The sequence below is a fragment of the Mustela nivalis genome (assembly GCF_964662115.1).
Source record: "Mustela nivalis genome assembly, contig: HAP1_SCAFFOLD_819, whole genome shotgun sequence".
NCBI classification, from domain to species: Eukaryota; Metazoa; Chordata; class Mammalia; order Carnivora; family Mustelidae; genus Mustela; species Mustela nivalis.
In genome coordinates, this window is record NW_028135845.1 from 105,632 (window position 1) to 120,902 (window position 15,271).

Below are 15,271 nucleotides of genomic sequence, written 5' to 3' on the forward strand. Positions count from 1 at the left end.
GTTGTCTTCCTTAAAGAGGAAGACTTAAAATGGAGCTACTCCAAGAAGCAGTATACTATATTCTTGGGTAGTCAAGAACTGAACGTTTTTGGCCTTATTCCCATATAAAAAGGAAGATGGAGGGTGGGGGATGGGAAGGGTGGAATTGTGTTCCTTCCAGGGCTTTTTTTCCTGTTTTGTTTTGTTTTTATTTTTTTGCATGCCTGAGAGATTCAGTTATGCTAGCAGCTGAGACTTTCAAGTTTGTAACTGTTTCCCAGATACTTAAAAAAATCTTCCTGCATTAAGAACTATAATTGTATAGTGTTAACAGATTTTTTATAAAGTCAACCACTGCCTCTTACATAAATTGTCTAATAAACTACACAGGTAGACAGCATTAACATTTGTGAAAATTTCAACAGAGAGATTAAAGCAATGACTTTGGGACTAGTAGAGAAAAAACCCTAAAGCAGTTCTTAAAACTGGTGTTTTCCCAGAGTGCAGAGATGACCACCCAATAAATGCTGCTAGGGAGTCCAAAAGTATTTGCAGACTTTTGGCCTAAAAACTTGACTCTCATGTTTCTATTTCCTGAACATTTTCATCTGTAATTTCTGGACAGATTTCTGATACTGTTGTTACACAGTTACTCATTTAGTATTTCCATAAAGCAAGAGAATGTCAGCAGTTAGCTTATGTACCATTCTGTTGCATTTTAGATGATGTTTTAATGTTTCATCATGCATATTCCACTGTCATGCATATTCCACTGTTCTGGGCACTCTAAAATTAAACGTGTGAAAGGCAACATACTAAACTGAGTAAAAGACCTATACTGTATCTCATGGGATTTTAAATCTGATAATAAGAGTAGGCATTATGCATTTTTTATGTATTTGTAGGAGAACCTCTAGATAATAAAAGCAAGGATTTTTCTGAATTTACAGTTCTTCCATAAATGATTTTTAGACATTTTCCAAGAGGTAACATTATAGCAGCAGGTTGCATGTTGTATTTAAAACACAATTGATGCAATATCTGTCGTTAGCATGGCTTCCATGTATGTGCCCAGCTGTCATAGTAGTTTAGACGTAGGCTATAATTACATTTGCATAAAATGGTTGGCTAATAAGGAAGTGTAATCCTAACAGTCCAGATTTTTAATCCATATTTTGAAGTATAGATAAGAGCTGATATATATGTCAAGAAATATACTAGGAAATGGTATAGTTATTGATCAACATGTAACTATTTAATTGATAGCCAGCATGAAAATTTTCCTTTTCAAAAGACATGAGGTTAAATTTTAATACTTGGCACGCATAGCTATATATTAAATGCTGTGCTTTACTAGAAAGTATTGTCCAGTGGGATGGCCTTTTAACCTCCACAAAACACATTTTATTTTTATTCCCTAGACTTGCACATGAAGTGCATATGTTCATATTTACCCAGTTTGGAGATGGGTAAGATACAACCAACATAGCTCCATCTCCATGGCCATCTTTTATTTCATGCCACTTTCCTTTTTCCCGTCCAGAAAAATTCCATTTCTAATAAACAGCTGCCATATTTCACTCCATGTGTTCAGTGGTACCAAATTTCTTATATTAAATACATACAGCTTTTTTGGAATACTTATTTACTAAATTAACAGTGTTGAAAGTTATTACTTTCTCTTAACTGTCCATCATAGAAACTAAATTCTGCCTTCATTTTATTAATGCTTGTTTCCCTTCAGTTTCATTTAGGAAACCCCACCTGTTTCCTAATACTCAGAGCTGATTGCCTCTCAGTGAGCCATGTCAGATCATCTTTTCTCAAGAATACTGACCTGCATTCTTGATGTACCCCCACCCCAGTTCCCATTTTGCAGACACTCTTAAAGAATAAAATGCATGCACTTCACTAACAGAATACTTTCCTATGTCTAAAGTTCTTCTTCACCTAGAAATTACCTTTGCTGTTATTAATAAGATCCCTTCTCACAGTATTGGAGCATATAACTGGGTGAGTTGGATATATCTCAGAATTTTCTTTTATCCCTCACTTCTCAGCTGACATTGCACCACATTGAACTGCACAGTTTATTCCTGCCGAATAATGTGTATTGTATACTTGAAAGCAGGGAAAACGTATGTTCCTTAAAGCAAACCATGCATTATTTGATTCCCTAAAAGACCCTTTGATCTCTAAGGCTGAGTTATTTGTGTCCTTGGAGTTTCTGATTTGTGAATCTGTTCTAGTTAATTTAAATGACAGATAATCCATTACTGAGTTCAGCAAAGTCATACGATTGCATTCCTTAATAATCTTTCAAAATTCCCAAAAACTTGAATCAAGTAACAATCAGAGTAAAGAGTTCTTATTTTCCCCAAAACTTGTGTTTTGTCCTTTGTTACCTATGCCTTTTTATTATCATGTAAAGGCTTACAATTAAATTTCCAAATTTGAACACATTTACAATGTTTTTATATTAAATTATACTTGAACAGTTTGCTTTCCATTCAGTGAGGGTAAAAAGATATCACACCAGGCTTCTCAACAAGCCTGGCTACTTAAATTTTCTTATCATTTTCTTGGAAGATAGAATGTTAACCTGGTTTTCCAAACCAGACAGGCACAGTGGAAAGAGCACAGGATTTGGAATTAGACATTGTTTCAAATTCTGCCTCTGTCAGTGTGTGACCTTGGTGATGTCACGTAATCTCACCACCTCAACTTTTCCTTCTGTAAAAATGGGGTGCTATGTTTACTAGTTGCAGAGTAAATGATTTAATGTATATAAAAGCACCTAGAAAATAATGGGCGATTCAGAATGGTAGCCACAACTCCTCTTATTATTTGTTAATAAACAATAACCTCTGATTACAGTTTTGAATATTTTGAAGTTCTGTGGTATTACCATGCAGCTGTTAAGTAATTGTGTCCTTGATATGCTTGCATGTCATTGGTGGATGAGAAATTATTACTCTAATATTTCAAAGGTTTTTGGGGGTTCATCAAGATGAGAGGTATGATAAATATAAGATGCCATTGTTTTTACCTGTACTTTCTTCAGGGTATCCTGTCTTGGTAGTGAATGGAAGAGGGCCTGGTCCCTGGGGCAGTGCAGAAGGCACTTTCATCATCTCACTCACTGCAAATGTCATGTGAGGTTTCATGGAAGTATTAAGAGATCCAATTAAGAAGAATAGTTCTGAGTCTAAACCAGCCCAGAGTGGCTTCTCTAGGGGAAACTCCCTGCTCAGCTGGTACGTTTGTGTTTGTCATTAGGGACACCTTGTATTCCAGGTGCCTGCCTTGAGACATCTGCCTGTACTGGCTTCATGTTACACACAAATTCACATTTAATAACACTCCTGTTATTTATAGGCTTAGTTATGTTAATCGGATTGTTTCACTGAGTTCCTTCTCTTATTCTAGTGGCTGGTGGTTGTGGAAAGAGGAGGGGTTAGCATGGGAAGTTAAAAGTCTTAGTTTAAGGGAAGATTAGGTGTTATGCTATCATGCGTTGCTTTTCGCCTTTGTGCAGCCCTGAATCTGTGGAGGCTAGTCCAGCAGTTAATGAGAAGAGCGTGTATTCCACTCATAATTATGGGACCACTCAGAGGCATGGGTGTCGAGGACTGCCTTATGCTGTGAGTATGCATTTGTTTCTCTCCAGAGCAGTGATCTTCCTGGAGTGTAATCCATTCTTATACATTGTGACTTTCTTGAAATGTTTATATGCAGCATGACGAAGTTGCCCCTTTTGCACTTCCCTGCCTCCAGCGGACGCATCATTGTTCTTGTTTTTATGTCCCAGTTGACCTTGGCATTTTGTTTTATCACTTTCCTGGTTGAAGCCAAAAAACAAAGGGTACTACTTTCTTCTTTCTTTCCATATGTACCATACTTTAGGGGAGAGAGGGGCCAGTGTTTGGACACTGTTGATTTAAAAAATCTTATTTTCAGGATCATAATTACGGAGCCCCTCCTCCTCCGACACCTCCTGCTTCTCCCCCTGTCCAGACGATCATCCCTCGTTCTGACCTGAATGGCCTGCCGTCGCCCGTAGAGGAACGCTGTGGAGACAGCCCGAACTCTGAAGGAGAGACTGTTCCTACCTGGTGTCCTTGTGGTCTTTCTCAGGATGGCTTCCTTCTCAACTGTGACAAGTGCAGGTAAGATCATGCTTCATCTCAGTTTAAGCCTGGGTTGCTGGGATTAGGGTTTCTTGTTAGTAGGGAAAAGCTCAAAGTATTCTTTCTTGTGTTTGTTAATGTAGATGATTCCTTAGTGCTCCTTGGCTCGAATTCTCTGCACTAGGTGAGAATTGCTGACAACAAGGAATGAGAGATTGATGTTAAAGCTATTGAATTTGATATGAAATTTAATGTCCTGGAAACATTTGGTAGGTGGGAGGAAGGGGGTAGTATATGCAGAGACACTTCTCCCATGTGTGCAACAATGTGCTGCATGCTGTTGGAAGGACTACTTTAAGTTTATTTTCCCTCTTTAGGGGAATGAGCAGGGGGAAGGTTATTAGACTTCATCGGCGGAAGCAGGACAACATATCAGGTGAGCCAAAAATGGGTTGGGCCCATGTTTTGACAGATAAATATTTTGTGATTTAAATAATCATCTCCAGAACTCCTGTAAATCCCCATGGTCCCAGCTTTTCATGGAAAGAGAAAGCAGTTCTCTCACAACTTCTTGTAATTGTCTTGTTGTGAATTAACGTCTCCAGAAACAACATTTTAGCCCCAGAACAATCAAAATATTCCTTGTGAGCACACATACCAAATAAGACAGATCCTTTTTCTGTGTTAACACATTGAGATGATGAAGCTTGGGGACTTAGTACAAGGGGGGGAGGTATATTGATATCGAACAGACTTTCTCTGCTTGATGCCAGTGATACAGAAAGAACCTTGTTTTCCTAAGAAAGGTGGGTATTTATGTTCTACACATGACAGAGTTAGTGGAAGTTATGACTTCCTGAATATGGAAAAGGAATAAAGATAAAGTAATAAGCTGCTTTTAAAATGTGCTTGGAGGGTCACCTGGGTGGCTCAGTGGATTGGGCCTCTGCCTTCAGCTTGGGTTGTGATCTCGGGGTCCTAGAATCGCGTTGGGCTCTCTGCTCAGTGGGGAGCCTGTTTCTCCTTCTTCCTCTGCCACTCTGCCTGGTTGTGTGCCCTCTCTCTCAGATAAATAAACAAAAACTTTTAAAAAAATAATAAAATGCGCTTGGACACTATTTGTACAACATGTGAACTATGAAATAACTTTTTTTCAGGTGGGGATAGCAGTGCAACAGAAAGCTGGGATGAGGAGCTTTCTCCTTCCACTGTGTTGTACACAGCAACACAGCACACACCTACAAGCATCACCTTAACTGTTAGAAGAACCAAACCCAAGAAGCGGAAGAAGAGTCCAGAAAAGGGTCGTACAGCAGCAAAGACGAAGAAAATCAAGGTATGGAGGGTAAAAGTATCTTAAATAGAAGTATGTCTGAAATAGCCCAAATTTTGGACCAAGAAGGTGCCAAAATTCTTTTAAGAAGTGTTTGATCCAGATGTTTGAAGGGCCACTTTTGCTCTGCTTGCAAAAATCAGCTAATCTATGTTGTGAATATGTAGACCAACCTCTCTTCTGCCACTCCATACCATCACAACTGGCACAAAGTTTCTTCTACTCCAAACCCCATCCCAGGTATGAAATCCCAGCCCCATCTGGCCAAGCCTGTTTGTGCTGCAGCCTCCGGTCTAGGCTTCCACTATCCTTCATTATCTCCCCACCTCCTCAGTCCCGAGGCATAGTCTGAAATTCTTGTCCTGCCCACCTCATGTCACTGGATTGATTGTTTTTTCCTTGTTTGAAAAAAGTTAGGAAACATCTCTTGAATGATCTAGGCTTCCTCAGTGTTGTGGTCACTTTCCTGTATTCTCAACTAAAAAGTCTCCAGGAGAAACCTCTTCTATTTTGTGTTCTTTCTTCCCCATCATGGCAACTTTGTTGCTCCTAGGTGACTTGTCCACCCCTTGTTAAGGGGATTGGTCTTTGTTTTCTTCTTAATTTCAAAACTGGTAAATCTGCAACCTTACGAAATGTTTTTATTTACTTTTTCTTTTAGTGTCAGGGGTGCATATAGGATTTAAGTGATGCATGCTCTTCCCTGTTAATTAGATTCACCATGGAAAGAGAGTTAGCCTCCAAGTTGACTGGCCTTGAGCTACCCCTATTCTTGATAATAGTGTGGGGGATTCCATTGTATTTGTTACCTAGGGAAAGGGGACAGACTAAAACACTAGTTCTTGCCTTAGTTTTAGTCTCAGATAGGTATAACTGTCATTCTTGGTACCAAGTTTTGTTTTGTTCTACTTGTTTTCCTCTTTGGGATAGGCATTTCGAGAGGGATCCCGGAAGTCCTTGCGGATGAAGGTAAGGGGTATTCTTCCCTGATGCTGTGTTTTACTTCACTGTGATCTTGCATTTTGGTCAGCTTCTTTCCTGACATTGATGGTCTGGGAATCTTGGACTCTGCTTTTTGTTAGTTTGTAATTGTTGCCATTCAGTTTTCGTAGAGCCTTTCTCCAAAGTAGGTTTTCTTGGCCATTTTCTGAAATATTTTCCCTTTCTGTAATCAGCCTTCATTTACTGGTTTTTCATTGGCCGCTTTTCTGAGGGGAGGGGGTGGTGAAAGGGGGTAAGTGACATTTACCAAACAAAATGGAGCTGATGTTTTCTGTCGTTCTAATTGGCCTCCACCTCAGGACTGAGGTTTTTCTAGGGATACAGGATCTCTTTTGCACCCACTCTAGCACCATGTGGGCTTTAATAACCAGTTGGGAGGGTAAATTTCATCAGTTAGGAAAGTAGTATTATCGATAGGAATTACTCTTACTGGAATTACTTTGTTTTGAACTGTATTTTTCCTGGCATGTCTATTTGGTATAGAAAATTCAAATGATGCTAGTGTGTTTCTTTTCTTCAGTTACCAAATGAAAGTACTTACAAGGTGATACTGGGTGGTGGTTGGAGAATTGAGAAATTACGTGCAATGGTTTAAAAAGACTTTTATGTACTGGGTGATAAAGAACAGTTTTCCCAAAGGAGATTTGATTTTACTGTCTGGTATCTTCCTTTACCTGTGTATATGTAGGGGGACAGCATAGCTCCCAGTTGGCTTCAAAACACTTACTTAGAATTAAGATCTAATTTAATTCTATAAGAATTCCTATCCCTAAATGTGTAAATCATAAAAAAGCAGGATCTTTGCTGTTGACAGTTATATGGCATAAACATTAAAATCTTAGTAAGGAAAAGCTTTATTGAGGTTAATATACATAAGTATATACAGAACACTAATATAACTGATGTTAATAGAGATCACAGGTGACCCTTTATCTAAAATTTGAAGGCTTCACCTAGCATATACCTATAAAACAGTCTTGTACATATCTGTAAAAGCAGTGGGAGAGGACTCAGAGCCCAAGAGCATCAGAGTCTTGGATGTCTTGCAACACAGCCTAATGTTTTGTTTTGTTTTTTTTTTTGCTAGAATTATCTCCTGTAAGAAATTACAATTGCCTTAACTACCCCCTTTATTTTTGTCTCATTTGCTTAGAGGGGATCTTAAATAGACTTATGGGGCAGACAGAGCCCTGACCACAGCTGTTAAGGCCTTTTTTCTCTTTAATCAGCTAACTGTTTAACTTGCCTCCAAGTGTTCAAAACCTTTTTGAAAGCCATTGACTGGCTGCCCCTGAAAACTATAAACCTCTCTACATGTAAATACTGCTTGCATTTTAAGATGTTGACAGTCCCACAGGCATCTTAAAATTTAAATAATTAAAAAAATTCATTTATTTTGATTCTCAAATCCGAATTCTAAGTTGGGTTACAAATTTGTACTCAATTCATTATTATTAAGAACACCGCCAAAGATTCGGTTGGGAGCCATAAGGATGGATTTTATCATTTAGATTTCTAATCCCCAAATCAAAAGCTTGTCTACTGGAGACTGCTCTTAACCACTAAATGCTGGTAACACATACACCCAGGTGTGGTAATCAAAAATGACTTCAGATACTACCAGATGTCTTCTGGGGACAGAAATCACCTCTGCTTGAGAACCATGCTTTAAACACACGGAGTTAGGGTCTTGAGTACCCAGAAGAATGGGAAAGCAGAGTAGTCAGAGTTGTGTTAGTGAACAACAGCTAGTAATGTGACAGTGGCTTCCAGTACACGTTAAGTGTTGTAAGTCATTGGTTTAGTGATCACTACTGAATGCTTAAACCTGGGAATACTGTTTGGGCTCCCCTAATCCCCAGTCTGATAAACACCCTTACATCTCAGGTTTTGAACTTTTCTTTTGCATAGCTGCTCCTGATACCTCAAGCAGGTGATACTGTGTTCTCAGTGTGTTGGCCTCAGATGTTTCTTAGATTCCTTTGTTTATTGTTCATTCTTTTGGACTCTGGTGAGAAGGGTAGAAAACAAAGGCATTAATTTTTTCCTTTCATTTCCCTGGTCCTTGGGGAAAGGATGGTAGACAAAAGTCAATCACAAACAGTGACACAAAAGTGTGAAGTTGTGAAGATAGACTTAAATTTTTTCTGTGTCATTCATAGAAAGTATATCTTAATGCCTGTATTTGCAACTTGAGTGTGGACGTGGATTTGCAAGTAGCTTTGGTACTATGGTATCTTTTCCTTCTAGTCATCACTGTTACGACGTCATCACTATCGGTGTTGGTTTTGTTTTCTGATGATGCTTTAAGTCTTTAACACCTTGGAGGAGAACATGTGTCAGACTTAAGCTGTGTCTCTGTATCTCAGACATAAAAACTGTCTGTTTAGGATAATGTTATTGAGATAAAATAATCTTTTCTCAGTATTGTCACCATAGAAGACAGTGGTTTTCCTAGAGAAGTAGACCAGAGTACCTCCCAGCATTTACTACACTCCATTTATGCACTCCCCTGCCCCCACCTTACCTCCTCAGAGTGCAGCTGTTTAAACTGTCAGAAATAGAGTGCTAGAAAGATATACTCCAAAATGATGACTTTGTCTCTGGGAAACGAGATCACGGGTTATTTGGGTCACATGTATTTTTAGAATGAACATGTATTAATTGCATAATGAAAATAATAAGTCACAAAAAGAAATTCTGGAGAGTAGTGAAATAATATCAATTTAGGCTGGTACACAGATACTCTATTGAAATTTAAACTGTAATCTTTTGAGGTATATCTCTTGCTTATTTTTATCAAGATTTTCTTATGAGCTTGATTTCATTCTTCTGATAAGAACAAAATTTCTGTGATTTAAAAATGGTCATAAATTCACAGTGATGGGATAGGGACTATCATCCAGATTAATTTTTCACTTTATTAATGAGGAAACGAAGCTTGTTTAAGAAGTTGTGCAAGACCTTGCATCTCACTGGTAATGAAACCATGATTAGAAGCCAGATCCCCTGACTCCCAAGCCATTACTCTTTTATGCCATACCAACTGCCAAGTGAAAATAAATTTTCTCTGGAAATTCAGCCTGTTTTCCCTCCATTTTTATGCATGGATTTTCCTAACCTACATGACCTTTGTTCTCTACAGAATTCTCCTTCTGAAGCACAGAATTTAGATGAGAATACAACTGAGGGATGGGAAAATCGGATAAGACTATGGACTGATCAGTATGAAGAAGCTTTCACTAATCAGTACAGTGCAGATGTACAGAACGCCCTTGAACAACATCTACATTCTAGCAAGGAATTTGTGGGCAAACCTGCTATTTTAGACACTATTAATAAGACTGAATTGGCCTGTAATAATACAGTTATTGGTTCCCAAATGCAGGTAAGAATCAAAGGGTGAAAGACACCCTATAAGTAGTTGAGACTTTTCTGAACCCAAGAAGAGGGCATATAATGGAATTATCATTTCTTTCAAATATATGAACCCCTTAGAATAACAAATTAGCCAGCTCTTGAGCATCTTTAATTAAAAGCAAGTTGTAGTAACTGGAAACTGTCTGGATACATATTTGTAAAGTATGAATTTAAAATAGGGGGCGCCTGGGTGGCTCAGTGGGTTAAAGCCTCTGCCTTCAGCTCAGGTCATGATCCCAGGGGTCCTGGAATCGAGCCCCACATTGGGCTCTCTGCTCTGCAGGGAGCCTGCTTCCTCCTCTCTCTCTCTCTCTCTCTCTCTCTCTCTGCCTGCCTCTCTGCCTACTTGTGGTCTCTGTCAAATAAATAAATAAATAAATAAATAAATAAAATCTTAAAAAAAAAATAGGTAAAATAGGATAACAAATTTTATACAGCTTAAGTAGGAATTTTCAAGTTTAATAGAAAGCTAAGCTTGTTCTTTATCATTTTTGCAGTAGATGTAGAGCCACTAAAATCTTAATCACATCTCTTTTTATGATATTTTTTTATCTTTTGTGAGGGACCAGGTGACTGTTCTGTTAGGTGGGCTTGTCTCCTAGAAACTTTGATCATTCAAAAATTTCTTAGTTTAAAAAAAAAAAAAACCTTCATTTTTGAGCTAAATAGCATACAAATAAAACCTAAATATATATTGGTGCCTTTTCCTCAATTAGGAAATACTTGAAGTGTCTGCTGTGCTGCTGTAGCTGTTGTCTAATGTTAATTCTCTGGTTTTATGTAGCTACAGCTGGGAAGAGTCACTCGTGTTCAAAAGCACCGGAAGATCCTGAGGGCTGCAAGAGACTTGGCTCTGGACACGCTTATAATAGAGTATCGAGGGAAAGTCATGTTACGACAGCAATTTGAGGTCAATGGGCATTTCTTCAAAAAGTAAGAACATCACGCAGAGCAGTGAGGGCTGAAGTGGGCCTGGCAGAGTGGTATGGCTGTATAAAAAACATCCTGGTTGATAGGATGCTCTTGGGGAAAATATTAGAGCTCATATAAGCTCACACCTGTCTGCTATTTGTAGAAAAGTGCAAATAAATCTGCAAATTGTTTACTGTATAAAGTGGTAATAACTCCTTTCCAAGCCAAGCATTCCTTGCTTTGCGCTTATTCTTTAATCAAAAGCAGACAAACATGTGATGTTTTTCAAGTTCAGGCATTGCACAGAACTGCTGCCTCTTCTGTCAGCATATGCTTCATATTTGAGGTGAAGTCATGGGGTGGCCCTTTTATTTGTGTTGAGAATTACAGGAATTTTAATTATATCCCTTAGACCATACCCCTTTGTGCTCTTCTACTCAAAATTCAATGGTGTAGAGATGTGTGTGGATGCACGTACTTTCGGTAATGATGCTCGGTTCATCAGAAGATCATGTACACCAAATGCAGAGGTAAGATTTCTGTAGCAACTTCTCTTTGAATGGAACCATCAAAGGACAAGTCTACTGAAGAGGCAGTCTGAAAACTTCACCCAGATTAAATTAAGGTCTGTTGATAATAATTACGATCTTTTATCATAAGAGACCCCCCCAAAAATAATGATGCTTTTATTCTCACTGGATGGGGGCAAGGAATGGGTTTCCTTAGCAAAGGAAAATGGGAAAAAGCAAATTGAGTATTTGCTAAGGAGAAAGAGCTAGACTGGGTAAGAAATTGAGGTCATATTAAAGAAATTACTGTATGATAAAAGATATCATTAGGCCAAACTAAGCTGTGTGGTTGCACTTTTTTAGATTTTAGGTAATAATGTTTCAGATTTAGATTCTAGACATTTCTAGAATTCATTACTCAGTGCATAATCAGCGCAGCTACATCAAATGCAGCAAGAAAATCCACAGAGCTTTTAACAGGCTAAGGAATTTTAATTCTCTGATGCAACTGAAAACAGCTGTAAGGTGTAGAGATCTTACCCCAATTTCTAACATCTCAAGGTTTCTCCATTTATTTCAAGAAGTATCATAAATTTTCAAACAGTTAATGTGTAATAGTTTCATGTGAAATGATGGAGTTACGTAAGTAAGACTACCATAACTCTTATGTGGAGAGAAAATATTTTGTCAAAAGGTTTTTTTCTGTCTTATGGAAAGTTCCTGGTCTTTATGGTAAGTCATCAACTGTAAGCCATGTTCACACAGGTGCGACATATGATCGCAGATGGGATGATTCACCTGTGTATCTATGCGGTGTCGGCCATCACCAAAGATGCTGAGGTCACCATAGCATTTGACTATGAGTACAGTAACTGGTAAGACCTACAAAATCTTTCCTACATGAATGGTCTTATTGTACCTATTAGGCTCTTCTGTTGATCTGTTTTTGTTCCTTATCATTTCCTTTCTTTAACCTAAGCTTTTCTCATGTAATACATTTTTGGTCTATAAATTGTGTAGGGAAAGACAGACTTAGGGCAGCTTTTTCTAGAGCTTCAAATACATAGTATGTCATTGCTCACCGGTCTCCTAACTAAAGGTGTTTTGTCTTCATAGCTCTATAGAAAAACAGTAAAAAGGGTAGGAATGAGACACCTAGAAATTGCAGTAGCATCTCTTGTTTTGCACACAGTGCTATTCCAGGGACCATACAGAATAAAAATTTTAAAATTTGCCCCATCCATTCAAACCATGTAAATCTATCTGAATGTGACAAGGCAGAAAAGCAGAAATGGCAAGTTACAGATAAATATGTGACAGATTTTATAAAATGGATGCTTTTTCTCCTTTGGTCCTCTCAGGCCAAAAAGGTTATATGGTAAATCGATGTTCAGCCCAGGTAGGAGAAGAAAAGGAATCAAGAATAGTACGGAATCAGTAGTTCGAAAGTGAGGAGAAGATGGAGGTAGATGCAGGGGAAGTATAACCTTTTCAGCCCCTGTTACTGATTCACTGCCCACTAAGTATCATAAAGGTATTAGGGAGAACTGAACTTTGTGAGGGTTTCTTTCTTTTCCACTGACCATATGTAGGGTAAGAGTTAGGGTTATATAGGAAAACACTGAATATTGAAAAATATTCACAGGACTCTAATGTGTCTGTTTACAAACTTATTCAAAGATAATACTAGAGGAAATTACTATACTGTTACTCCAAGAGAATGAATGGACAGTATGACTGATTTTGCAAGGCTGCTGACACAGGCACTTTCGGTTGTTTCTTTGGAGCAGTAATTATAAAGTGGACTGTGCGTGTCACAAGGGGAACCGGAATTGCCCTATACAGAAGAGGAATCCCAATGCTGCAGAACCACCACTCCCACCTCCTCCAAGCTTACCCACCATCGGAGCAGAAACAAGACGTAGGAAAGCACGACGGAAAGAGCTAGAGATGGAGCAGCAGAATGAGGCTCCAGAAGAGGATAACAGTCAGCAACCAGAACAAGTTCCTGAAAAAGCAGTTGTGTCCAGTGACCATGAGGTAATCTTTCCCTCATCAGAGAATATTGCTGTGGTTCTGATTCTCTGCAAATAAAGAGGATCCTGGTTGCTACATGTTGTTATATGTAGGAAGTTTCTGATAACATTTAATGCCCTTCATTCATATCAAGGTGGGGGTGACATTATTCATGGTCTTTCTCTTTTTTTTTTTTTTTTTTTAAATAATGTCAAGAACATTCAACTGCTTTCCATGCTTCAGTTCAGAGAATAGTGCTTATCATCTGCATTTATTCACATGAATAACACTATAAAGCATTAGAGGTTGTTTTTAGAGAGTTTTAGCTACCAAGAAAAAACCGACTACTTTTTCTTAGAGCCCGAGTACAGCTGAATATCACCTCTGTTTTAAAGGAAATAGACAATCCAGAAGAAAAAGCAGAAGAGGAGAAAGAAGAGGTTACAGATGACCAGGAGAACCCAGCTCATAGCAGAAGGGTGGGTACCTTTTAACATCCTTTGGTTTCTGCTGCTTATGGCTTACGAACCCCTTCTCTTCTGAGTTTGTATCTGCTCATTCTTTAACAAAATACTATACCTTCACCTGCACAAGACAATTGGGGCTTTTTTTTTTTTAATGAGATTTCATTATTATTTATGTATTTAGTTTTAACACACACACACTAGTTATCTAGTGACTTACCTAATGATGATCTTTTTTTCCCCAAGATTTTATTTATTTATTTGACCGATCACAAGTAGGTCGAGAGGGGGCGGGGAAGCAGGCTCCCCACTGAGCAGAGAGCCTGATGTGGGGCTCAATCCCAGGACCCTGAAACCATGACCTTAGCCAAAGGCAGAGGCTTAACCCACTGAGCCACCCAGGCACCCTAATGATGGTCTTAAGAGGTTTCGTGTTTTTTTTTTTTAACGATTTTATTTATTTATTTGACAGATTACAAGTAGGCAGAGAGGCAGGCAGGGGTGGGGGGACAGGAAGCAGCTCCCCATGGAGCAGAGATCCCAATGCAGGGCTTGATCCCAGGACCCTGGGATCATGACCTGAGCCTAAGGCAGAGGCTTTAACCCACTGAGCCACCCAGGTGCCCCGGTCTTAAGAGGTTTCTTACTGACAATCTAGTTTCCAAAGAACTGCCCAGTTGGAACAAAATACATGTGTTTGAGCTCCTTGTTCTGGACTTGTGTGAGTTTTGACATAAAAATAAAACTTTTGGTCACATGGATTCAGAATTTCTACTCTTTTGCTGAAGTCAGCCATGTTTAGTTGTGGTCCTGAGAAGTGAAAGATCTACTTTGTTACTTTTGAATTCTGAAAATGAAGAGAAAAAAAAAATTTTTTTTGAAAAATTGGTTTTGATGGTTTTTTCTTTTACTTTAAAAAGTTTCAAATTGGGGCGCCTGGGTGGCTCAGTGGGTTAAAGCCTCTGCCTTCGGCTCAGGTCATGATCCCAGGGTCCTGGGATCGAGCCCCGCGTCGGGCTCTCTGCTCGGCAGGGAGCCTGCTTCCTCCTCTCTCTCTCTGCCTGCCTCTCTGCCTACTTGTGATCTCTATCTGTCAAATAAATAAATAAAATCTTTAAAAAAAAAAAGTTTCAAATTAATTGACCATTTTGAAAAGTTTAGATTTGACCTTGCCTTTTTCTGCAGCTCTTTCCAGCATTTAAAAAATGTTTGGGGGGAGCCTGGGTGGCTCGGTCAGTTAAGCTTCTGACTCTTGGCTTCATCTTAGGCCATGGCCTTAGGGTCAAGAGATTGAGCCCCTCATTGGGCTCTGTGCTCACTGTAGAATCTGCTTAGGATTTTCTCTCTCTCCTTCTGGCCCTCCCCCACTTGAGCATGCTATCTCTCTCTCCCTCTCTCTCTCACTCACTCTCTAAAAAAAATCTTTTTTTAAAAAACAAATGTTTTACTTTTAGTTTTTAACTTCTGTTCTCTAAAATATATGTATGATTTTACTGGCAAATGTCT

The 15,271-nt window shown here is 38.8% G+C and overlaps 1 protein-coding gene across 50 annotated transcripts in view; it reads left to right on the forward strand.

The window, feature by feature from the left end:
* The window catches only part of SETD5 (SET domain containing 5), an 85,141-nt gene that overhangs the window by 39,887 nt on the left and 29,983 nt on the right, over nucleotides 1-15,271 (forward strand). For 7 of the 50 annotated variants that reach the window (XM_082750207.1, XM_082750220.1, XM_082750205.1 and 4 more), the window contains 10 exons: nucleotides 3,518-3,623; nucleotides 3,940-4,148; nucleotides 4,487-4,545; nucleotides 5,267-5,445; nucleotides 9,590-9,832; nucleotides 10,649-10,797; nucleotides 11,189-11,306; nucleotides 12,051-12,160; nucleotides 13,076-13,325; nucleotides 13,697-13,780. In XM_082750207.1, the coding sequence (XP_082606333.1) occupies nucleotides 4,491-4,545; nucleotides 5,267-5,445; nucleotides 9,590-9,832; nucleotides 10,649-10,797; nucleotides 11,189-11,306; nucleotides 12,051-12,160; nucleotides 13,076-13,325; nucleotides 13,697-13,780 (1,188 nt within the window). In that variant the 5' untranslated portion in view covers nucleotides 3,518-3,623; nucleotides 3,940-4,148; nucleotides 4,487-4,490. Of the gene's footprint in view, nucleotides 1-3,043; nucleotides 3,237-3,517; nucleotides 3,624-3,939; nucleotides 4,149-4,252; nucleotides 4,294-4,486; nucleotides 4,546-5,266; nucleotides 5,446-6,372; nucleotides 6,412-9,589; nucleotides 9,833-10,648; nucleotides 10,798-11,188; nucleotides 11,307-12,050; nucleotides 12,161-13,075; nucleotides 13,326-13,696; nucleotides 13,781-15,271 lie in introns of all 50 variants that reach the window. The other 43 variants (XM_082750208.1, XM_082750221.1, XM_082750206.1 and 40 more) reach the window with 13 other exon arrangements.